The sequence below is a fragment of the Corapipo altera genome, unplaced genomic scaffold (genome assembly GCF_003945725.1).
Source record: "Corapipo altera isolate COAL_440 unplaced genomic scaffold, ASM394572v1 98, whole genome shotgun sequence".
NCBI classification, from domain to species: domain Eukaryota; kingdom Metazoa; phylum Chordata; class Aves; order Passeriformes; family Pipridae; genus Corapipo; species Corapipo altera.
The window spans coordinates 331,274-354,893 of NW_020884914.1; the positions used below are offsets into that span (position 1 = coordinate 331,274).

The 23,620-nt window shown below is 42.8% G+C and overlaps 3 protein-coding genes across 4 annotated transcripts in view; 2 read left to right on the forward strand and 1 right to left on the reverse strand.

Moving 5' to 3' along the window:
* TMC5 (transmembrane channel like 5) overlaps window positions 1-4,152 on the reverse strand; it is a 28,083-nt gene extending 23,931 nt beyond the window's left edge. The window contains exons 1-3 of one of the 2 annotated variants that reach the window (XM_027654762.1): window positions 4,128-4,152; window positions 3,243-3,393; window positions 1,656-1,773 (exon numbers count right to left, since the gene is read on the reverse strand). The gene's annotated coding sequence lies outside the window, so the exon portion shown is untranslated. Of the gene's footprint in view, window positions 1-1,655; window positions 1,774-2,322; window positions 2,401-3,242; window positions 3,394-4,127 lie in introns of those variants that run through there. The other variant, XM_027654763.1, reaches the window with a different exon arrangement.
* TMC7 (transmembrane channel like 7) lies at window positions 3,815-19,530 on the forward strand. Its single transcript, XM_027654765.1, has 16 exons — window positions 3,815-3,875; window positions 4,092-4,320; window positions 6,819-6,967; window positions 7,323-7,490; window positions 7,669-7,754; window positions 8,255-8,400; window positions 9,011-9,158; window positions 10,603-10,773; window positions 12,260-12,417; window positions 13,297-13,414; window positions 13,961-14,058; window positions 14,369-14,552; window positions 15,198-15,328; window positions 15,604-15,759; window positions 17,069-17,147; window positions 18,337-19,530. The coding sequence occupies exons 1-16, from the start codon at window positions 3,824-3,826 to the stop codon at window positions 18,394-18,396; spliced, it is 2,133 nt and encodes a 710-aa protein (XP_027510566.1). The 5' UTR covers window positions 3,815-3,823; the 3' UTR covers window positions 18,397-19,530.
* Window positions 19,531-19,771: 241 nt separating this feature from the next.
* On the forward strand, window positions 19,772-22,991 carry COQ7 (coenzyme Q7, hydroxylase). Its single transcript, XM_027655069.1, has 6 exons — window positions 19,772-19,862; window positions 19,990-20,180; window positions 20,578-20,692; window positions 20,824-20,963; window positions 21,820-21,888; window positions 22,423-22,991. The coding sequence occupies exons 1-6, from the start codon at window positions 19,790-19,792 to the stop codon at window positions 22,498-22,500; spliced, it is 666 nt and encodes a 221-aa protein (XP_027510870.1). The 5' UTR covers window positions 19,772-19,789; the 3' UTR covers window positions 22,501-22,991.
* The last annotated feature ends 629 nt before the right edge of the window (window positions 22,992-23,620 follow it).

The following is a 23,620-nucleotide window of genomic DNA, read 5'->3' on the forward strand; positions in this document are numbered from 1 at the left end:
GGGGGAGCCGAGGTCCGGCTCGCACAGCTCGCAGAGAGACGAGAAAAACAACCACGCCGAGTTCTTCGCTGTTACCAGCCGTGGGACGCCTTGCTATATTTCTGTATGAGCTCCAAGGCATTCAGTCTCCTTCCCCCATAAATTTAAACACGCTTTTTGGGGGCTGAGGATCGCTATAACACCACAATAAAAGGACAGAGAGAAACGGTCTTCAGACACAGGGTGTGTTACCTTTATCCCTGGATTAATCATTTGTAGAGCAGAGATAAAGAACGATCTTGACCTCACATATTTTTACTTCCAGGAAGCCTCCTCCAAGGGTGAAAAAACTAGATCACACTAGTACAGAGAGTAATCAGCAGTTCCTGGATGGGGAATTTAATACCAGCCCTTTCTGTACTCTGGATGGGTCAGAAGGAACTTCTCCTTTAGTGTGACACAGACATACTGATTTTTCCTGTCTTTCTCCTTTCCCTCCTTCCCATTTCACACAGAGATGGGGAAAAACCATGGACTGGACAAAGCTACAGTCGATCACCAGGCAGGGTGCAACACAGAGAAGTCAAAAAAGTGCTGGGGTGGTGTCTCTTGCGGGAATTTCTGTCCTAAAGCTGCTCACAGGGATGTCTGCATCACCTTCCCTCACTCCACTGCAGCTGGAATGGGGATACCCCGGCACATCCACCACACAATAGTCACGGCCAGGCTGTGTCCAGGGCCCCTCTCCAAGGCTAATGCTGTCCTCTGGAAAGAGGAGTATCCTCAAACTGGACGAGGGGCCAAACAGCCACCACTGGGATGGGCACAGATGGAGAGGGAAAGAGGGTAAGGACAAGACTGACTCTGCTGTCCCAGACTTGTGGTCTGCCTGTTACCTTTCTCTTTTTGTAAACACTTTACAAAATTATAGACTCCCAGCTGCTTTTGTGTTGGTAGAGCCTGTTATGACATTTTGGCATATTTTATCCTGCCAGGAAACCACATATCTTAAAACTTCTAGCAACTATTCCTAAGTAACTTCTTTGGCCAGCAAGATTAGAAAAAAAACCAAATGAAAAATACCCATGTCAACCTCTTGGATTAAAGCCAGTGGGGAATTGGCAATAAATCAATTTGCTCTGTGTTCAGAAGCTGTGTTGGTGTAACAGCTGATGATCACTTTTACCAAATGGCTAGTGTCTTCCCAGTTCCTAAACTGTGTAAAAAATGTGTTTATTCTGTATCTGACACATTCTGTAGACTTCAGTGAAGTGTTCTAATACCACTTGAAGATTACATTTTGCCCAAAGCAACATTCCTGGCATGACTGCAGAGGACCTGTCTGCAGATTTCCTGCACTGATCCAGAGCTCCCTCCCTGCTGCACAGGCCACAACCAAAAGCACCAGGGCAGTCAAATGTGAGAACACTCCAAAATTAAAACAGTCACTCAGAACTTTCCTTAACATTTAGAGCCATTTTTGAGCTGTGGCATTAGGAAGAGGAACCATATGAAAGAACAAGTGTCCTGGAAATGGTGTTACTAAATGTGACAGACGGTTTCCCAGCATCCTGGGAAACAGTCCATGGCACTGGCTTCCATGCTCAGCACAGACTGAGAGCTGCTGCTTTTGTGAACAAGGTACACTGGACAAATAATACACAAGAGGAACTTACCACAGAATCATCCATTCTCTTCTCTTTAGCACGCCTGTATTCCTGCTTTTCCACCTGGGATTGCTGTGATCCATTAAATTCATTGAAACATTTCCAAGTGTCTTAAAAGCTTTCTCAACTGGAAAAAAAAAGAAATAGATTAGAGAATGTTCTCACAAAATTCCTGGGGAAGTCAATCTTGTTTCAATTCCTCCAATCTTTATTTAAATTTGTTCTCATGGGGTCATTAACCCAATACTTTTCTAGAACACGGAGTTTCAGAAAGAGTCTAATTAAGCAGCAAGTGTATTACTGACCTTTATTCTTTGTATTCTTACTGGTAAGAAAAGAAACATAAATAAGAAGCCAAATTGCCACTCCAGATGACACCTCTAGGGAAGCCTTACCCCATAAATATTCCTATTTAGGGTAGAGCTGGCCCTGCTCTGAGTTCACAACCACAGAAAGATGCTTGAGTGGCTTCAAGGGACCAGTAGAAGTGGGTACTTAGGCTCTGTAGTATAATGCACATTCATATTCATGAATGCTGATCAACACCAAATGATTTTTTGGGGTTGCTACTGAGGGGTTTCAATTTTCATCCCCTGAGTTTTTCAGAATGATCAGCTGAGAGTCGTTCAAATGAATTCCAGGAAATGTGGTGCTCAAACAAGGACCCAAAAATCACCTGTGCAAATGAGCTTCACTGAGGTGTCCGGTTCTGTTACCAACACACCCATCCTGCAGAAGGATCTGTGTGTTACAAACACTCTCTCACAGCATCAGCCTTTGCTATACAAAAAACCCCATCTGGGAAAAACCACCCTGGAGATCTGTGGAAAGGAGAAGGGAAAAAAGCAACAGGCCTTCAGAGTGACTTATTGATGGATGAGGGTAAGTTATAACTTGTTCTCATCAAAAATAGGAAAAAAAAATATTAGATATAAAATCACAAAGTCATCAAGGCTGGAAGAAACCTTTGAGATCATCAAGTCCAAGATATGGTATGAAGGCAAGAACACCTACAGGGTAGGTTTCTTGTTTTCTTAAGTAATTCAGTTCAATAAGGAAGTTGCTATGCTTTAATTCCATGTCTCTGTATTTCACAACAATTCCCCTTAAGATATATCTTTCACCTCTGCCAGTAACACAGATTATAAATGTGTATATCTAAATTACATTTTTATCAGTAACATTTTATTGTTTTATTATGGAAACAGATGATCCACATAGATTCTTATTGCTAATAAAGCAATTTGAAAATGATGTACCTGAGCTGATGACACATATGCAAGAGAAGACACATGTTTGTTTATGTCTGATTCAGCATTCTGAAACCTAATAATAACTTATTTTAAAAACTATGGCAGAAAGTGGATGAGGAATGTTCAGAATAATCTGTTTATCAGTTTAACTATCAGTAGAACACAGTAAGAAATGCTAGAAATTATGGGGGGGTTTTTGCCCACCACCTAATGCTGCTGAAACCACTAAAGGTTTCATTTGTTTTTGGTCACACATGCTGTTATTTTCACACAAAAGGCAAGAATTATTCCAAGATATAAATCCCTCTGAGATGTTTACTACAAGCTAACACAAACCCCTCACCCTCAGATGGAAAAAGAGATCCAGCATCTGCTTTGCTTGCTCCGGTTCATACTGAGTTTACACATTCAAGGGTGAAGCTGTGTTGTTTCCACTGCAGCCTGTGGCACTGGATCCAGTCACTCACAAAGAGCTGACACCTCGGGCTCGTGACCTAATGAGTTGACCAAGTGTCGGAGTTTGTAAGTTTTTACAGCACCCAGCACCAGCGTGGCCGTTTAACAGTAACAGAAGACATTGAAACAAAGCCAATTTCCAAGCCAAGCGTGGGCGAGAGATGCCCAGCAGCCAGAACCCGCAGAGCTCCGCACCTGGGCTGCGTGAGCCTTGCCTCACTGTAACGAGGGTGAGCTGCTGGCATGCCCTGTACACACACGTATATGCACACCCTGCGTTTCAAAAACAAGCACGAAGAACAGAGAGACCGACGCTCCGAGCCGCGAGCCCGGCGGGCGGGGTGCGGGGAAGGCGGCCCCGCGGGCGGCCTCGCCCCCGCTCTGGGCGGCACCCACCGCCCCACGGCCCCGCAGCGCCCGGAAACGGCGGCAGCGGCGCGGGGCTGAGCTCCGGCTTCCCCCGCCGACATGAGCGGAGCGGGGGCCGCCGCGGGGCCGCCGGGATGGCGGCGGGGCAGCGGTGAGGGCGCGGGGCGGGCGGGCCGGGGGATGGATGGATGGATGGACGGACGGACGGACGGACGGACGGACGGACGGACGGACGGACGGACGGGCGGACGGACGGGCGGGCGGGCGGGCGGGACGGGACCCGCGGGACCCAGCTCAGCGCTGCGGGGTCCCGGGTGCCCTGTTGCGGCGACCCCCGCCCCGCAGCCCCCGCTCTCTCCCCCCGCAGGGCTGTTCCTCCCCGAGGACCCGCGCGGTGCCGCACCTGTGGATTTCCTGCAGGAGCTGCCCAGCTGCCAGGCGGCGCGGCGGCGGCGCGGCGGGACCCGGGAGCGCGGGGCGGCCCCGCACGGCCCCGCCGGCACCCAGCCCCGGGCGCTGGGGCAGGATGGAGGCGAGCTGGCTGAGCGCCCTGCCAGGGAGCACCCGCTGAGCATCGCGGAGAAGAGGAGATTAAGGTGCATCCTCGCGCGTTTTTCCCCTTGTTGTTGGTTTTTTGTTTGCTTGTTGGTTTTCAAAGTGACCTTTCCTGCACGCGACCCCGGTGCGCTGGAAGACTGAAGCAGAACTGGGTTCAGCTCTATCTGTTCCACCCTGTGGCATGTGGTTCCGACGCGAAGGTGCCCTGGTGCTCTTGGCTGGCACGAGGGAGTCGCTTGCTGGGGGTTGGGAGTAGGTTGAATTGGAAGAAATGAGTCAAAATTTGAGTCTTACCTGCAACAGCCAAACGTGTTTCTTACTGGCTTCCTTTTTTCCCTTTTCTTTCTTTCTTTTTTTTTTTGTTTTGTTTTTTTGTTCAGGGTTTTGTGCTTTCAAGGGTCAGTGTGGGTTATCTGCTGCTATGCGAGTGTTGCTGCTCTTCAGTCTGCTTAGCAGTTCTTACACAGTGCACTGCGCTCCATTTGCTGTGGCTCAGTACAGTTGAAAGGAAGCTTCTCGGGACCCTTTCTTTTTTTCCCCTCCCTTTTTTCTTTCCATATTCTTTTTTAAACGGCTCTTTGCTGTGCGCTGTGAGCAGTTCCTGCCCCCCTGGTGGTAGCCCCCCGGAGGGAGGGATTGCGAAGAGCATGCTTTGGCCCCGCCTGGGTTTCTCTGCTTGTTGTCTCATGTCTCGCTGTTGGGCTGAAAGCTGCTGTGGGGAGGGAGGGTACAGGATGTGGTTTTACACTGCCGGGGAACAGCTGCACCTTTAAATCAGGTACCTTGTAGTTCTGTTATGAACCAGGAGAGAGGTGAAACTGCAGTTAATGTCTGGTACTCCACAGAGAGCAAGAGTTACTCTATTGAGAGAGCAGTGGGAAACAGGCTGACCCCGGAGTTATGTTTAACCCTATAGTGTGTACATAAGAAGTAACAGAAGATCCAGATCATGAAAAAGGGAAGTGCTCGATACCTTGAATTTTTTTTTTGAAGTTGCGTATTTAAAGCTCAGTTCTTTAAGAAAAAGGAACTGGAGGGAGAAGTGGAGTTGCAATGTCCCAAGCTTGTTTACACATGTTAGCACTGAGAGATTCTGGTGGGGCTTCTTGGCACTTCTACAGATCAGTGCTCTGCATGTTGTGCAGCAGCTGCCAACGTAGAGTGCTTGGTATGAACGTCCTGAAAGCTGAACACTCAACTTCTGTAACTCAGATGAATATGCAGCCCACGCCTCTATTTAAAATGCAAACCGAACAAGGGCCAGACGGTTCTCCAGAGTGTCTGTTTGAAACACTACGTGCTGCAGCCTGTAGTTTCCACTGAATTAAATCTTTTCAAAAGAGCTGTATTTGCACTTAAAGCTGAGGTCGTCTGCTGCCTGTTTGATTGTTGTGTGTAGGTTTAATTTGGCTTCCTGCCAAAATGCTTATTTTACTTTCAACTGAGTAGGATAAGCAAACTGGCAACAGCGCACGCGGCAGTGGTGTGGCAGTTGCATCACTTAGGGTTGTGTACAAAGTCTTTTAAAACTGAAACCTTTGTCTTCTACCCCAGCACGGTGTCCGTGGACGCTCAACTGCTGCCCTTCTTCGGTGGCACCAGAGGCTGGAACAGCATTTGCTCATACAAGTCCATCTTCAAATTTTCTGGGAAATTTTGTCTATTTTCCAGGTTTCTTAAAAGAAACAATAAAATGCAAACTCTGACCCACTCAGAATTCTCTTTGATGCTGTTGCTGACCATGCAGCAATTTCTAAAATGCAAATGTATGCATATAGTATGAAAATCCATAAGTGAGAAGTAATTAAAAATTACAGACAGTGGCATGTCCTCAGTGTTTGTTTGCAGCTCATTGTTAGAACAGTGCACCCCCAGATGTGGCAAAAACTACTTTCTTAAATTCATTGAGTTGGCACTTCCCAGCAAACTTTTCAAAATGCTATTAAAACTGAATAATGAAAAATTAATGATTTTAATAACATTTGTTTTCTGTTATGTGCTGGAATGTGATATAAAAGTTAGAATTAGAAAATCAAAATGAAATATTTAAGTCTTTATAGTGTGCTTTCTCTCTCCTTTTTTTCTTTTTTTTTTCGGGCAACATACTTTAGATAAATATTTTAGAGAAATTTTTTAAGAGCCTCTTGGTGGAGATGCTGAGGTCAGAAGTTTTGAGGAAAGAATCTTCTCTTCCTTTTCCAGCCATTTGTAAATATGAAGTCATTAATGGCAACTTCCCTGAGACCCCAGTGGGAAGTTCAGATACATATTTTTTTCTGTGTTGTGCTATTGGCAATTGGGTATTTTTTTTCTCCAAGGGAGACAAGTGTTTTTTGTGAGAGAACTTGCTGTATTTGAGTGAAGCTGATGTCGCCATTATCAGGAGGATCAGATGGGGACAGTCTGTGTGTGTTACTCAGCTCCCAGCACTGTGCTCTCCCCTGAAGGCTGCAGGCAGGCTCCATCGGGCTGGGCCCTCTTACACGCAGTGAAAAGTTATTTCTTGTGCTCAGTAACTGTATTTCTTGATTCTTAGGGACTCTCAGCAGGCTGATATAAAATATTTATCTAAATGGAATAAGTGGAAAAAAGCTAACAGTAAATCATTGAAAAAAGTACTCAGTGAAGCCAAGGGGTTGTCGTCTTACCTGGTGCTTTGGCGACGTGATATTCACAGCATTGAAGGTATTTGTTGTCTGATGTTGATTTCTCCTCTTCAAAATTGCTTCTGTTATTGGCAGTTTTACATGTGTGAGTGTAGTTTCAGATATAACTACATGTGTTTAAGAAGTTAATTTCTTCCCTTATTATTGCTGAGTGTAAAATCCACGCTGTGCTAGAAGGAAATAAATATCAGAGAAAATTATTTAAAAGTCCAGCTTGCTTTTCAGTTATATTGCTAAAAGTCTGAAGTGCACAGACCTAGCTTTAGCCATGTTTCTTCAGTTAATTCTGTAATTGAAATGATAATCTGCTCATTCTGTATTTTCAATTATTTTATCATCTCAATTATTAACACCTGTTTTTTTTTTATTCCCAGGGAGATTTGGTACTGGCATCCAGTCCTACTTCTCCTTCCTGCGTTTTCTGGTCCTGCTGAATTTTATAATTTTTATCCTGATGTTCAGTTTTATTACTCTTCCCACCATCATTTCTGACTATGGAATATTCAACAGTACCGTTGCTAACATTTCTCTAAAGAACACAGGTAAACATCTTCTCTGTGTACAGCTGTTGTAAGCTTCCCACTTTCCATCAGCTTCTCCTCTACCTCCCAGAACAAAGAAATGCTTTTTTATAAGAATGTGCCATGTTTGAATTAACTTGATCTTGCAGTTCAGTGGGCATTGCGATTTCAGTGACTTTTCATGCTTTTCTTTTGACAGATTATAACTGCTCAATTTATGAACCTAGTGGTAATAAGGGACTTGTTTACTTCTATACTTACCTCCAAGATTTGCTCAGTGGCACTGTAAGTAATTAGGTTGGGTTTTTTTAATTAAGTTTCCGTGTCTTGCATGACATTTAAAATGTGAAAACATTTCACTAGTGGAACGAAGGTTTGATAATTTTGAAAAATGGTAAGGCATTACTGGGGTAAATTAGCCCTTATCTGTGAGAAGGGGAGTTTTCAAACTGACTAATTACTCAGCAACCACAAGGCCTGGCCTCTCCTCCCCAGCTGCTAAACCCTTGTGTATTCTGGAGCACACTGCCTATTGTGCTCTCTGTGTAATGTCCCAGTGTTGTGTCCTAGAGCTCTTTGACTGGAGAGGGGAGGGATTCTAATCACACAGTGTGTGCATCACAGTTTGGTGGAGGCAGTGGCAGTATTTAGAGGCTGCAGACTGCTCTAGCTTGCTGGGGGCCTCAATTTTAAATTTACAAAATGATTGCTTAATGCCAGGGTGGATTTAACAGGGCAGTTGCTGCTGCTGTTACAAATTCTGTTTTGAATTCATGTTTTCCCAGGGATTCCTTGAAGTGACAAGATTGTTCTACGGCTATTACACAGTAGATGCTGTATGGATCAGTGTCATGAGGTACAACTTGCCCCTGGCATACCTCCTGGCTACATTTGCCTACCTTGCATTAAGTTTCCTCTGGATAATAAAAAGGTAAAGATGTTGGTGTGGTTTATTTACTGCTACCTATTGCACAGTTTACATTGTATTCCTACTTGAAGGGAACGTGCTGCATTCCTGAACTGTTTTATATGGGAATAGAGAATCTTCTGCTTGAGGGTGCAGTGCCACAGTAGCCTTTGTCTGTGCTTGGGAAGCAAGAGCCAGCAAATAAAAAAAAAAAAGAAAAAAATTTTGAAGTATCAGTTTTTCATATGTACACATACCTATAAATAAAGGCCCTCAACTATACAGTAGTTGTTGGGGGATTTTCTTTTGGGGTTTTTGGTTGTGGCTTTTATTTTCACCCTCTCAAGTTTTCTTTGCAGACAAGCTCTTTGCAGTGTCAGAGAAGCACTGGGTGAGGTGAGAAGGTGTGACTGTGGCTGAGTGCAGGGAGGAGTAACCTCTGCCAGTGAGGTTCAGCTGCCTAGAAGCTCTCTCTGAAAGCCTCCCAGCGCCTTGCTGATGCAAAGCAAGTGCAGCAGTTTGCTCATAGAGGGGGTCGTTCAGTCTTTGATCAGCCAGGTTCCTTTGGTGTGGTTTTTTGCTGTGGGTAAAATATGTCTTCTCATGAATGATATAAAGTTGCATTTTTCTCTAGGTCTGTGGAAGGATTTAAGCAGAACTTAGTGCATGATGCAGACCCATTTCAGAGTTACTGTAACAAAGTCTTTGCAGGCTGGGACTTCTGCATTACAGATCCCAGTGCAGCTCAGCTAAAACACCGTAGCTTGCAATATGAGCTCCAGGTGAGTAACTTCCATCTTTCTGTGATGATGGTTTCTTATGGCTTAAGTGGCTAAAATAGAGAGGTGTGTAATTTTGCAGATAATGGAAAATAAGGTTAATAAGGACTGAAGTAGTTTGTTTTGGGGGCAAGGCAGCCCACATCCTCTTGCTTTCTAGGTAGTTGGAATCGGGGTTGTCGGCCCTTCCCCCATTCACTGGGGACTGAGGCCAACCTGTTGGCTGCTTATCTTATCTGCCTCTTCCTCACACTCCAGTCCTGCTTCCTGTGTTAGTTTCTACATAATCCAACAGGAAAGGCTGTCCCAGCTGTGGGCAAAACCCTTGTTCTGTCAGGAATCAGTTTGAGTGCTCTGGGTTTTAAGTGTGCAATGCAGTAGGCAGTTATCTGGGGAGGAATAAAATTCAAATGGTACTCCTCATACAATCTGAGAGTGTTGCTGCAGTAAGAAGATACTGAAAGATTTTTCACTTAGGTGTCTTTGGCACATGTGCACGTACAAAATGCTGATGCAGCTTAGATTTCCCAAAAGCTCTGAAAAAAGAGTCTGAAAGGCTTTTTTTCGTGAAACAAGCACCTTCTTTTTGCTCTCTGTACACTGGAAGTGGAGATTTATGTAGTGAAACAATTACCTTTGAAAGATACTTCCACTTCAAACCACAAAGCAGTAATTACAGATTTCATGAATTACAGTGAGTTGCTTTCTGCTCTAGTGAAGTTCACAGCCATCTTTTTTCATCATATAACCAGAATCTCCTTTACTTACCACACTTTTGCCTCTAGAACTCACACTTTAGAAGAACTTACCCCTTAATATTGCTGTTTGATGAAAGTAAATCCTCAGAAAATACCTGGGTAATGTGTGGGTCTGCCCAGGTTAAATTGCCTTCACAGGCAATACTGTCTTTTCACATCAGATAAGGCGAATTATGTCAAGTTTTCATGACAAGCTGCTCAAGACCGTACTTTCTTCTCTATGTGCCACCCCCCAATTTTCCTTTACAACGAGTAGAAGGAAGCTTGAGCCATAGTGGTGAGGACTGGTTACTTACCTGCAGAAGTAATGAGGTGGGGGAGCTGATGTACTCGTTTCAGAGTTTAGTACCAAGCTATCTGAGATCTATCTGTTACAATGAACACACAAACTGTCTTTCTGTCCTCAAGGAAATACGTTACTGATCTAGCAAAGATAGGAGGATTGCAAGACACTTGTCTGTGGCTGCAGGGCCCCCAGCCTGAGGAGGTTGAGCACACAGGGACTTTCATTCCTGTGTGGACCCATTTGTGTCAAGGAAAAGGCACTCTCAGTTCTGTGCTTGGGTGATGGACTGACCCTCCTAGAGCAGGCTGTGGATTTGCACATCCCAGAGGTAGAAGATGTGGTCTCAAGTGTTGTATGCTGCACCGGAAAACTGCATCTCTTTTTTTTTTTCTTTTGTTTGTAGATGGACTTGGAGGAAGAAAGACTGAAGCAAAAAATAGCTGACAGGACAATAAAAGAAGAGCTACGCATCTACTCTCTGAGAATATTTATAAATATAATTGTTATTGCCATTTTATCAGGATGTTTTTATTCTATTTATAGAGTAACTGTCTTCTCTCAAGAAAAGTCGAATGTGAGTATCAGAAATGACATTAGGACAGATTCAGTCGAGGCTGGTGATTACAGCAAGAGGAACTATTGTGAAAGAGTCAAGTATCTTAATATAGCACCTTTTATGCAAGGGATCTGAAAATGCTTTGTACAGACAATTCTTTTTAGTAGAAGAGAGCAGGAAAGATTAAGAACCATGTGCAAATAAAAAAAAAAAAGTCCAGTAATGTCTCCCTTTGCTGCAGAGGCTTTGGTGTCAAGTGCCTGGGAGCTAAGGCAGCTGACAAGAAGAGCAGCCCTCACTTCCCCTCCCATGTAACTGTGCTCACCTCACTGTGACCTGCTGGGTCTGGGCAGTGAACTGGCTGAGGGAACTGATCTGCTTAAAGCAAACTTCATGGTGATCAGCTTCACGTGACCTGGTTCACTGCTCAGCTGCAAAACTGCACTGCCAGGGAAGGCAGAGCAGAGATTGTGATCTGTATTGTACTTCAGTTACCGCTATGTGGGGAAACAGGAAGGCTTTGAACACAGAGAAGTTTTCAAAATCAAAGGTTCTTGCATCAGTAGGGAGAAGAATCAGGTCGGGTGGGGTTGCTGACCCCTGGCAGGACAAGCACACAAAGAGTGGTTCAGAAGCAGATTAAGAGCAGACAACAGTTAATGACAGTTTTGCAACAATAATTGACTTCTCTGTAGGACCCCAGGGTTCAGTCAGCCTGGTAGGAATGGGGACTGCACGTTTTCTCTCCCCTGTGTTTGTTGCTGATGTGATAGGCCTGGCCGTGCACGGGGAAAGTTTTATGCTCGTGGTGGACCTAACTCTTAACTTCTGTAAACTGCAAGGACTGTAGAGACAGAAGCAGGAAACGGGTACTATTTGTGTCAGAGATATTGTTTGAGGGCAAAGGAGAGGACAACACAACACTGAACAACTCAAAAACCAGCTTCACTTAGTGTGGGCTTTATTCATAAGGGTCTGTATCCTGACCTTGCCTAAATAAGCACATAGGATGTCAGGATGGTAGGAAAGTCAGAGGGGCTGCTTGACATCAGTGAGAATAATTTGAAAAGTGTTTGCACTTTGGGTAGGTGTAAAACCTGGTAACCTTGATGCTGATTAGCAACATAGTCAGACACACTTCAAACAGAAGCTTTGGGGAAGCACAGAACCTGGAGGTGGAGGGAGTTTCTGGTCAAGGGAGCAGGAGAAGGCAGGGGTGTGTAGCAGCAAACTGCAGAGATAGATAGCAGTGATCAGGATTGCAGTATATAGAATAGAGTTTTCCATGAAACTTGCTTGTCTAGAGGTATTCAGAATCAGATGGGTTTGCCATTCATGTTATATCTGATTCTTACTACCCAGTGCAAATGTAGGTGGAGAATGCAGACAGAGTAAAAGATGCTACCTGAATCCTGGACAAGAGAGGCTGGTGGGTAGCTGGATTGAGCATGGTGTCAGGAAGATGTGTTTAAGTATTGTCTTTTTCTCATCTCTTCTTGTGCAGGACATCAGCAATACAAACTTCCAGGCTAATCTCTTAGTGCAGTATTTGCCTTCAATAGTGATCACATTGGCCAACTTCATTGGTCCTCTGATCTTCTCATTTCTGATCAAATTTGAAGATTATTTACCAGCCTTTGAGATCATACTGACACTCATGAGGTAAAGATGTTTTTATTGTGGCCTTGGATGTTGGAACAACTTGTTCTTGGTAGGTTATATGTGTTGTAAACATTGAAATATCAAGAAGCAGAGAAGTTGGTCATAGAAACCAAGCAGGCATTGTTTGGCTAATGTTTAGTTGGAAACTTTACATCTGGGAACAATCTGTTTTGATGACAGTGCAGTGCAATCATCTCAGTGTCCAAGTTTTTCCTCTCAGTCCCATTTAGCTGTGTGGTCTGGACATCTTCAACAACCTGAAGAGTCAGTAAAGAATTTGTGGCTGCAGATCTGTGGATTCACACTGCTTTGTGTGCAGCAGTTCCTTGAATGAGCAGATGTGTGTGTACAGCAGTGACCGAAGCACAAGGCAGAAGTTAAAACTTTTGGTGTAAAAGATACTTTAGTGTGAGAGCATGAAGAACTGGTGTTTGGCAGCTTAAGGGAGTGAGGTCTGGGTTGAAGCATCTGAGCTCTGCAAGCCTGTCCTTTGTATTTCTGATTTGGCTAAGTGCCTTGGAAGGCCTGAAGCTACATGAGGTGGAAATGATGCACACAGAGTTGTCACCTGGCCTCCCAAATTGTACTTGAGAGAATTGCAACCCATTGCAGCATCAAGATCTGCAGCTGAAATGACTGATCGAGGAACCGTATTTAGAAAAGAAACAAGAGACCGTAGCCTAAAGCTGGGAAAGTGAAAAGCAATTTAACTTGCTACTAAGGAAAGAAATGTGTTTATTATCTATCTGGCTGTTCTGTTAAAGCTCTTCATGACCCTTTTGTGTTTCAAGGCTTCTTTGGAATCCCGTGCAAAGTGAGCCAAGTGTTGGCGTGGCTCTCTTTTGGCAGGTTTGGAATTAAGTTTTGCCTTTCTTCCAGGTGTGTCTTCCTGCGTTTGGCCAATATCGGGGTTCTCTTGTTCTCTCTGTGGAGTCAGATCTCCAACTGTGCCGCTGACAAGTGTGAGCCCTGTGGATACAATTACAAACTCTATCCTGTAAGCAGATTTATCTTGGTCTTTAATCATCTGAACTTGTGAACAGGGATTTGTTTTCCCTGAGAGTTGCTTGTCTAGAGGTGTTCAGTATCAGCCCTGGGGTTGCCATTCATGTTATACCTGGTGCTGATTCTCACTGCTCAGTGCAAACCAGTACAGTTATTACATGGATCTTTTGTTTGTCTAAAACTTGGAATTAGTCCAGTGGCAGATGATCATTTAGCACAGATTTTCTGTCTATCTTCAGTATTGTTTGAGGTGGTTGTGTTTTGGAGACAGTTGTGCTGCTGCTTTTTGCTCTGATAAGGCAAATGGTTTTTCCTCAAAAAAAAAATGCCCCAACCACCCAAACCAAACAAAACCCACCAAAACAAACAAATGAAAAGCTTGGCATGGGAGCTCTGAAACTTTAAATATTTTAGAAATGAGAGTTAATTTGAACTTTATAGTGTTAGCTGAGAGGTTTGTTGCTTTAGTGATGGACAGATTTATTTTTCACTTGTTATTTAGACTGCTAATCTTGTTTTTCCTGACTTGTTTTTATAGTGCTGGGAATCTGACGTTGGACGAGAAATGTATAAACTGATGATATTTGATTTTATTATAATTCTGGGTATGACCCTGTTTGTGGACTTTCCTAGAAAGTAAGTATCTCTGTTTTTTGAGCATATTTTGCAAATTACATGTGAAACATATTTTTTCTGTTATTAATTCCTCTTAGTTCTAACCAGGTTACCAATTTTAAAATACACATAAACTTATTTCTGGTGGTTTGAGCACTTGTTTGTTATTCAGGTGGCTGTGTAGCTTTTGATATTTGAGACTTTTTTCTTCAGACATTTTCTGTAATGTTGTCTAATGCTTAAATGATAAATTCTGTGTGTTCCAAATGTGTTAGAATTCATCTGAGCACTATACCTTAAATTTAGGACTAATGATATTCTTTGGTTTTAGGTTGTTAGTTACTCATTGCTCCTGCAAGCCAGTTCAGTGGTGGGGATTGTCAGAGTTTAGAATTTCTGACAATGTCCTTGAAATCATTTATGGGCAGACTATTTGCTGGATTGGAACCTTCTTTTCACCACTTCTCCCTGCCATAGCAACTGTTAAATACTTCATCATCTTTTACATTAAAAAGGTAATGAAGGTGTATGGTTAACAGAGAAAACTGAGCACATCTCCGTGGTTTTTGTAAGATAGATATTTAGGTATGCAGGTGATCTAAAACAAACAAAAAACCCTAAAAACACGTGTGGATGCAGGGTACTGGAATCAGTATTCCATTTTCTGTAGGTTTTTTACTGTTAAGTGAAGGTAGAATTTTGCTTTGAGATCAAGCAAAGCCACATTTCAGTTACTACCTCTTCAATTATTTGTCCTTTTTTTTAATAAAGTCTTTTTATGTACTAAAGCTACTTTACAACACTTTCCTACAATAATCTATTTATTAGCAACACAGCTTAGAACTTGGGCAAAATTTTGCAAAACTGCTAAAAATTTGGAAGCAAAATGGAAAATCCAAGCTGGGTGGGATATGTCTGCTGACTCTGTGCATGAGTGCATGAGGTTCCCTGGACCAAATTAATCAGAATAGAAGATTTACACCAAAATATAAGGCGTTCTTGTCTTAGCCCTTTTCAGCCCGTGTGCATCAAAGGAGTGGTTGTGTGGTAGCTGGTAGGACGTTTGAGAATGGAAAATTCAGCTGGTGGGGAAAGTATACTCGTATGTATGTATGTACATAAATGTACTGGTAACAGTCTTGCTGGCTTTCCGTCCTCAGATCAGTTTGATACACGCACGAAAACCTGCAGATAGGCCCATCAGGGCATCAAGTTCCAACTTTTTCTTCCTGGCAGTGCTGTTGATTGGGCTCATCTTGGCTTTTATTCCTGTGGGAGTCAGCATAGCAAGGTAATACGTGACAGCTTAACTTTTCTGAAGGTGACACTTGTTCTGAAGTTGTCAGTTCCGTAAAAGCAGACACACGACTTTGGAATGATAAATTGGAATTAAATATATAGTGTATAATGCATCAAATTATAACTCAGTTCATATAAACAAAAATTACAGTTTTAAAGACGCAGGACACTTTTACCCCATGGGCAAAATGGTGCTGGGCTTGTGTTGGATTATTTTATCTTTACATTTTGGTGTAACATCTCCTTTCTGTTCTGCTTCTTTGACAGTATCCCCTCCTCCAAGGCATGTGGGCCATTCAGGAATTTTAACACTTCATGGGAAGTTGTTCCAGATACAATACGTGGGTTTCCAAAAGGTCTGCAGCAGGTCCTTTTTGGCATGGCATCAGAAGCCTTTGCAGTGCCTTTTTTTATGGTCGTTTGGTGAGTACTGTGGAGACCTGATTCACTTATGCAGCTTCATTTCCTTCCTTACTGAACTAATACCAAACATCTATTAGACCAGATTTTTCATTTGCAGTCAAAAGCATTGAAGCACACGTGAATCTTCATCCCTTATGTCTTTGCACTCAGTAGCTTTATTCCATTTCCTCTCACTTCCCATATCTGTCATTCTCAAAAATGTTAATTGCAAATCCTCTGCAAGTGAGCATTGTAAGTCCTGTGATCACAATTCCTCTTCACAAACCTTAGTTTTAAAACACCAAACGAACATTAAAAAACACTCTCAAAACAGTAATTCTGTAATATAAAATTCAGTATAGAATCATAAAATTTTTAAGGTCAGAAGTCACCTGTAGAGAGCATCTAATTCAACCCTCCTATTCAAAACAGAGCCAAGCAGAGCAGGTGTTCCAGTATAAAGGGTTTTTTCTTATGTTTAAATGGAATTTTGTGCACTTCAGTGCAAACTTTGGAGCCTTGTTACCTGATGCTTTCTACAACTGCTACACTTGAGAAACCATGCAGTGTATTTCAGACTCCACCCAGCCCTTTCTTTCATAGCACATGTTTATGTGTTCTCCTGAACTGGATCTGTTATTAGGTATACAGGAAATCTCAAGTCCTCTTTGTTTGTTTTTTCTTTTCTTTTTTTGCTTTATCATAAAGCCCATGTAAAAGATGAAGGATGACTTGCACTACTACCCTACTGCTTATTATTTGGAAAAGAAAATACATGATTTATATAGGTATTTTTACTGTTCTGGATCTTGTTATTTTTCATCATTTAATGCACTGTGCATAATCAGAGTCACAGATTACACTGGGATATGTGCTATACAGAATGGCTGCCATACTCATCTGTGGCTGCTTACCTTAGTTAGAAACCCCAATGGGAGCAGAGTTACTCCAGTGAAGCCTCATTAAACCTAATTTCTCAGGAACAACCCCCCCATACATACACTTAGAGCAGGGCAGGAACTAGCAGTGTAGACAGAGCTGTCAGAATGCAGCCTGTAACATCTGTGTTGTGCCTCCCTGTCCCCTGGCACTCCCTAACACAGGCCCTTCCTGCTGGCAGCACAAATCTCTCAGCAGATGCTTTTGAGCAGAGCTATGCCCAACCTACCCCAGCAGCATAATGATTTTTTTTTTTAAGAAATGTTTCTTTCCTCCAACAGCTTCTCATCTGAACCTACAAAGTGACCATTTCTCTAGCCCATAACAGCCTTTTTGTGACCGATGGTGTTTTGCATGATGCTAACATACAATGTTTGTTTGTTGTTTGCAGCCTCATTATGTTCTATTTTATGGCCTTGGCTGGAGCACACAAACGAGTGGTTGAGCGGCTGGAAGAACAACTGGCTTTGGTAAGATTTGACCCACTTCACTGACACAACAAAGAGAACTTTTGGGGCACAGAAATGAGGCATGCAGAGGAACAGCGATTTTTATGGTCTCCTGGATACTTGGTGTTTGCACAGGCAGTGGAGAATGTTTTACAAATTACACAGGAAAATAACCAAAGAATTATGGTATTTCACAGCAGATTTGGTGTTTCTCAGTGCAGTTCATTTTCCTGGGTATCAGCTGCAACTGCACCAAGGTCTGGTTATATCAGGCAACGCACATGCAACAGATAGGCCTCTGAAAAGCTGTGTCCCTTTTGTCATCAGTTGCCTTGCTTAAATCCACCCATCCATGTTTTTTTTTCTGCCAAAAGAGAACCTGAATCTTGTGCTTCCCATCCCCTTCACCGTCTTGCACAACCTCCACTTGTTTTCCTTCTCTGCCCTCACAAACAGGCACCTGACTCCCTACCCTTCCCTCCAGGCCTGTATTTCTATTGCATCATGTCTGGTCTCGTTCTGAGAGCAGATCCCAGCACCCTTTGAGCAGGTCCTGAAAGTGGAACAAGTCCCTGCTAACCAGTCCTTTGGGGAAGGACTGCTAGTGCAGAAATGCTGCTTTGTGGCCATAAAAAGTCACTGCCAGGTTTGGCATCGCTCATGTGCTGTGCTCTGACAAACTGTTTGAGTTGGAACCCAGCTTCACTACTGAGACTTCTCACTTTCTTAGGAAATAGCCCATTTCTTGGTAATGCTTCTTTTAGATACAGAATTTAACAACCCATCTGTAGAAAAAAACTGCTGGAGAGAGATTTTTGAGGAGTAGGGAATTTAGGAACAAAAGCCTGCCTGCTTTTTGAAGGGTTTGCAGATCAATTAGGAATTCTGAAAATTATTGCATGCTTTTTATTTTTGTTTGCTCACTGTTGTTATACTTCCTGGAAGTAGGGTTTTAAATATTTAGGTGTGTGAGATGCTTTTACTAGGCTCAATGCAGAACTGTTAATGTGTGACATAATGTGAGATAAATGAAGTCAAGGCTATTGTAAACGTAAAATTGTTCAGGCAGTTGAGAGTGTTCTGGGAGCCACTAATGAGAGTACAATGTAGTGAGTACACCTATTTATTTCTAATAAAGAAATGAGCTGTTCATAGATAACTTGTAATAACACTGTTCATGTAGAGCATACTTTTTATTCTGTCTTTCCAGGAGAGTCGTGACAAGATGTTCCTAATCAGAAAGATAACAGAAGCTAAGAGGCGTCCTTGAAAATCATGAAAGCCAAAAGAATTTGACTTCCTGAAACTCCCAGAACCACAAGATAAGAGTAGAAGCATCTGCAGCACCAAAAAATTGAGCAGCTAACTGGCACCATGGCACTGCAGTCTATGTAATGAACACTTGTGGTCTTAGTCTTGATTAAGCCAGTAGGGCCTAAAGTTTCCAAAACTGGACATTCAGCTAATTTATACTTTGTTAGACCTGTTGAAAAAATTGTGTGGTAGGACACTTTATTGCTGCTCCAGCTTCAGGGTTGTTGGGATTTTTTAAGTCCCTATTTTTCCAAAGAGTTGGGGTAAAATGTGATCATAACTGAAACTCTCTTGTACTGTTTTTACAAATTATGCTCTAAGAATCATGAGGGAGGGGAAAGGTATGGTACTACATGTTTCCAACTCACTTATCTTTTTAAAACCGAAGCAAAAGAAAGATGTAGGCAAGTATTTTGAAACGGTGCATGGGAGAAGAAAATGCCACAGATGGGTTTGAAATCAGTTTTCTAAATATTTTTAGAGATGAGGCTTTTATATTTATTTTGCTCTGAAGTAGCAAGTGCGGTTGAACACTGGATAACGTCGCAAAATGGCTCAGAGAAAACAATAACTCTTATGATAAAAGAGCTCTGAATAAACACTGGGGTGTAGGAGGAGAAGAGCAGCCAGGTCAGCAGGCACAGCCCTGCTTGGGCACCAGCTGCTGTGGAGGGCTCTTTTATTTCTTTTTCTTTTTTTCCCCCCCTCTTTTTAATGTTTTTAAGCATTATTATTTGTGTTTTATTCTTGTGTGAGCATCTTGACTACTGTTCTTTTTACTCTAAAATGTGAATATTTAAGAGTTATTGGTTGGTAACACTGTGTGTCAGTGCCCCTTAATTACACGTTTCTTCTCACTTATCTGCACTGCTGGGGCCATGTGAGTCGCAGCAGTGTGTTCTGGGAGGTTACTAACAGAGATTCCTTTATTTAAAGACTGGTGTTAAGGATTTTCTGTACAGAATTGTGTATATTCCTTGAAATCTGCTCTTTGGTTAATGTGAGACACTATCCTTTTTATGTAACGCTCCGGGATGTTTTCTGCCTTCATTTTAAAGAGATTAGCGTTCAATAAATGTTCTATTTTTTACTCCAAGGTGTGATGTTTTACAGCAGGTCGCGGTGGCCGCGGGCGCGGCCGCGCCCTCAGCGCTCCACCCGCGGTTCCCGCCTCGGCCCCCGGGGGCGGGAATGGTGAACATCGTTCCCATGGCAACCGGGCGACGCCGGCTCTGACTGACAGCTGGGCTGCCCAATGCGGCGGCTCGGGGGAGCCAATCGGAGTCGCGATAGGGCGGGAGGTCGGCGCGCGGTGATGACGTTGGGAGGAGCCGCCGTGGATCAGCGCGATGGCGGCGGTGGCCGCGGTACCGGCGGTGCGGCTCTCGCTGGGGCGGCGTCGTTGCCTCCGCTGCGGGCCCGGTATGGGCATGGCTCCGCTCCCTGCCCGCCCCTCACACCCCCGCCCCGCCGCCCGGCCCCGCAGGGGGCAGCGCCTCGGCCGGGGCTGGGCGTAGCGGAGCTCGTGTCACCTTTGTCTCTCCGACAGGTCCGCGGCCTGTGCCCGCCGGCGGGGCCGCTCCCAGACCCTGCAGCACGCAGGCGGCTCCGCAGGGCATCAACAAGCCCGTCATAGACCGCATCATCCGCGTGGACCACGCGGGGGAGTACGGGGCCAACCGCATTTACGCGGGGCAAATGGCCGTGCTGGGCAGGTCGAGCGTGGGACCGGTCATCCAGGTCAGTGGGCCTGAGGGTGAGCGCTGTGTTAATTTGCGTCTAATTAACAGCACCGGATGAAGGTGAAAGGTCATCGCTTTCGTGGCAAGTGTGTTGTACGTCTTTTTCTAAGCACGTCCAAAGGGATGTGTTTGTAAAGAGGGGTGGGATTACTTGCTAAGGAAGTTACCAGTACTACAGATGCTGTAGTGTTGTCCTATTTTCCCAAGTGTTTTTATGTTGCCTTTTTGTTACTATCCTCGTCTGCCCTTCTTCAATTTTTCTCTGTGATGTTATAGTGTTACCTCAGCTATCACAGTGTGGTTTTGTTTTGTTTTTCTTTGCAGTTTATTAGTTTTACTGGAAACCTTTAACTTCTGTGATTTTTGTACTTCACTGTGATCTGGCTCTTTTGCAGCAAATGTGGAATCAAGAAAAAGTCCACCTGAAAAAGTTCAATGAGCTCATGGTTGCATACAGAGTTCGACCTACTGTTTTATTGCCTTTCTGGAATGTAGCAGGTTTTGTTTTAGGTGGGTTAGTATTATTATTGTTGTTATTGTTGTTTCGTTGTTGTTGGCATTGTATGAAGTCTACAAATGCACAAATTATTTGTGTTGCTTCAGATTTCATTGTGTTCGTATGTTTGGCACCACAACCACAGGGGCTGGAAGTGCTTTACTGGGAAAGAAGGGTGCCATGGCTTGCACAGTGGCAGTGGAAGAGAGTATATCAGACCACTACAACAACCAGATCCGAACTCTGATGGAAGAAGATCCAGAAAAGTACAAAGAACTACTGCAGGTATTTAACTGACTTAAAAAGTAGCTTAACAAACTCATTGAATTACCTGATGCAGCTTTAGTCTTTTAAAAATAACATGCTTGTAGAATTTACAGTAGCTCTCTTTGTGTCTGTCACTTAGAATGCTGAAGTCAGCAGAAACTTTTAAGATAAAAGGATGTTTTTTTCCTTCAGCAACACTAAATTGATCAAGCACCAAAATTAAAATGTATGTTGGGTTGCCTTCAGCATACTTTCAGTAACTCAGCGTTTCCCTTTCAAGTGGGAGAATTGTGCTTTAATTTTGATTAATTGAAAAGAAGGGTCTGAAGGGGAAACAAAAGGCAGAAATATGATTGCATAGTAGCTTTGTTGCCCTGCTCTGAACGCATTCAGGTACCTTCACATCCTCCTTAAACTGCAGGGCCCAGAGCTGCACACATTGCCTTTTGGTGCCAGCTGAAAAACTTGAAAAAAGAGTTCTTTAGAATAGACAAAATCCCAGTTGGCCTACAGGGAAACATCCCTACTGATTGGCAAGAAAAAGACCTTAATTTCCTTATTCAGATTGTCAGAATAATGTATGTGTGTGTGTGAAACTAATCAGTGTTAAAAGTTTACTGTGACTATAAGTTTTTTTGAAACAGTGAAAAAGATAGTGATATATTAAACAGCACCTTGGCCTTAAAGACTTTCTTTGGAGAATACTGTAAAGAATTCCCTTCTTTCTGAATTAGAGATTCAGATCTTTGAGAAGTTTCTTGAGAGACCTCAGCTTGCTGTGGTGCATGCAGTGGTCAATGGCAGATAGTTTTGTGTACCAGCTGCCTTGATTTGTCTGCAAAGTAGGCTTGCTAATTACCTGCTATTTTTAAAGGTAATAAAGCAATTTCGGGATGATGAACGGGAGCACCATGACATTGGGATAGAGCACGATGCAGAAGCAGTAAGTAAAATGTTATTCTTTCCCAAAGATCCAGAGAAGAAAGCCCTGCAATATTACAGCTTTCATTTTTCTGGAGGAGAACCAAATCTGTTGGAACTTATGTCAAGTGTTGAAGTGATTGTGTTTTCCCCAGAGGTTTGCTCTGCAAAATTTTAAATTTTATTGTAAGTTAAGTTTAGATTAGATATTTTTGAAGATAAGGCTAATAAGTGCTACTCATAGAGGTGGGAACTTGAGGCATCATCTTGGTAGGTGGTCACAACCCTGTTAGGAATTGTGAAATATTGAACTGAATTCTGTGCTCCCTGGAATAATAGATGAGAAGCGTGTGGCTTCTCTCCTTATTTTTCTCCTGACTTACATTTGGGGAGAAATGGAAATATTCTGCAAAGATTTTAGTTTAGTTTTCTCTGTGGTGGGATTTTTTTTTGTGTGTGTGTGTGTTTTGTTTTTATACGATGCTTACTATTCCTTATCACATTTTGGTTCAAGCAAAACACTTCAGATGTGTTTAATCTTTTATTCTTTTTACAGACACCAGCTTATTCTGTTTTGAAGACAGCCATACAACTTGGATGCAAAGCTGCAATATTTTTATCAGAAAGAATTTAGTGATGTTTTCCATAATGGTTGTGGCAATAAACTGGGACACAAGTGCATGGAAATTGTGGAAGAATAAGAGCTCTTAGATTCAACCTTTTAAAATTTTCTGCACTAAGCACTTGATTCAGTCATCCTTTGTCATATTGAGCACCATTTAAAAAGTATCTGTGTTAAAGTCAGTTGGTCTAAATGTGAACAAAGATGGCAGCGTTGGATCTGTATGAACCAAACCTCCCTATTCAGAGACTGTTCACAAGGTGGCAGCAAAATATGTGTATATATGCAATATGTGTGTATATATACACACATAAAAATTATAAATACATTCTCTGTTGCCTTGAAATTTATGTGTACTTGAAATAAGCTGGAGCTCATCAGCTAATTTTAAAATGGTTAATACTGATGAAATAGATTATTTTTGATTTCTGTTTTCAGAGTAAGTGAACTACTGGCAAGTATTTATTTTCAATCTGTCTTGAATAAAGATTGCTATTATAAGACCAATTTTACTTCTTTGTGTTTTGGGGTGGGTTGTTTTTCAGGTGCAGTTCTAAATTCTTTCAGTAGAATTTTATTTCCTTTGTTGTTTTTTTTTTGTTGTGGTGGGATTCTGTTGTTGTTGTTGTTTGGTATTTTCTTGGGTTTGTTTGGTTTGGGATTTTTTGACCCAAATGTGTGTGTAAAGGAACTGATTCCTGACACAAAACAGGTGGAGAGAGCAACTTGGGCCACCTGTGGAAATGCGTTTAATATTCTGTTAGAGCTTTCAAGCTTATCTGACTTTGCTTCAGACAGCATTTAATCCAGGTCCGTCTGGGTCTACCTTTTTAGTAGCTCTGCCAGTGTTTGTAGGTACTGATTGGTGTGTAATTTGACATGAAAGGCTTCTTAAAGAGGATTATTTAGCTTTTTTTTTTTTTTTGTGAAGGAGCTCAGACTGAAAGTTAAACCTTAATGCAGAGAAACTCCTATTCTGTGTGATTTATTATGACTGCCACTTTGACCATTTAAAAATATTTTTCTGTCCAACTGTTTCAAGTGTTACTTGGTTATACTCAAACTACTGATGTTATTTACGTTGTAGCAAAGTAGCATTTGGTTCTCTTATCTATGACTGGTTTGCACACCC

What these genes read in the sequence shown, in the direction of transcription:
- COQ7 (XM_027655069.1), top strand. Translation starts at nt 19,790, where the DNA reads ATGGCGGCGGTGGCCGCGGTACCGGCGGTGCGGCTCTCGCTGGGGCGG. An exon ending in GCGTGGGACCGGTCATCCAG is followed by an intron (nt 20,181 to 20,577) that starts GTCAGTGGGCCT and finishes GCTCTTTTGCAG; the next exon opens with CAAATGTGGAATCAAGAAAA. An exon ending in AGTACAAAGAACTACTGCAG is followed by an intron (nt 20,964 to 21,819) that starts GTATTTAACTGA and finishes CTATTTTTAAAG; the next exon opens with GTAATAAAGCAATTTCGGGA.
- TMC7 (XM_027654765.1), top strand. Translation starts at nt 3,824, where the DNA reads ATGAGCGGAGCGGGGGCCGCCGCGGGGCCGCCGGGATGGCGGCGGGGC. An exon ending in ATCATACTGACACTCATGAG is followed by an intron (nt 12,418 to 13,296) that starts GTAAAGATGTTT and finishes CCTTTCTTCCAG; the next exon opens with GTGTGTCTTCCTGCGTTTGG. An exon ending in TCATCTTTTACATTAAAAAG is followed by an intron (nt 14,553 to 15,197) that starts GTAATGAAGGTG and finishes TTCCGTCCTCAG; the next exon opens with ATCAGTTTGATACACGCACG.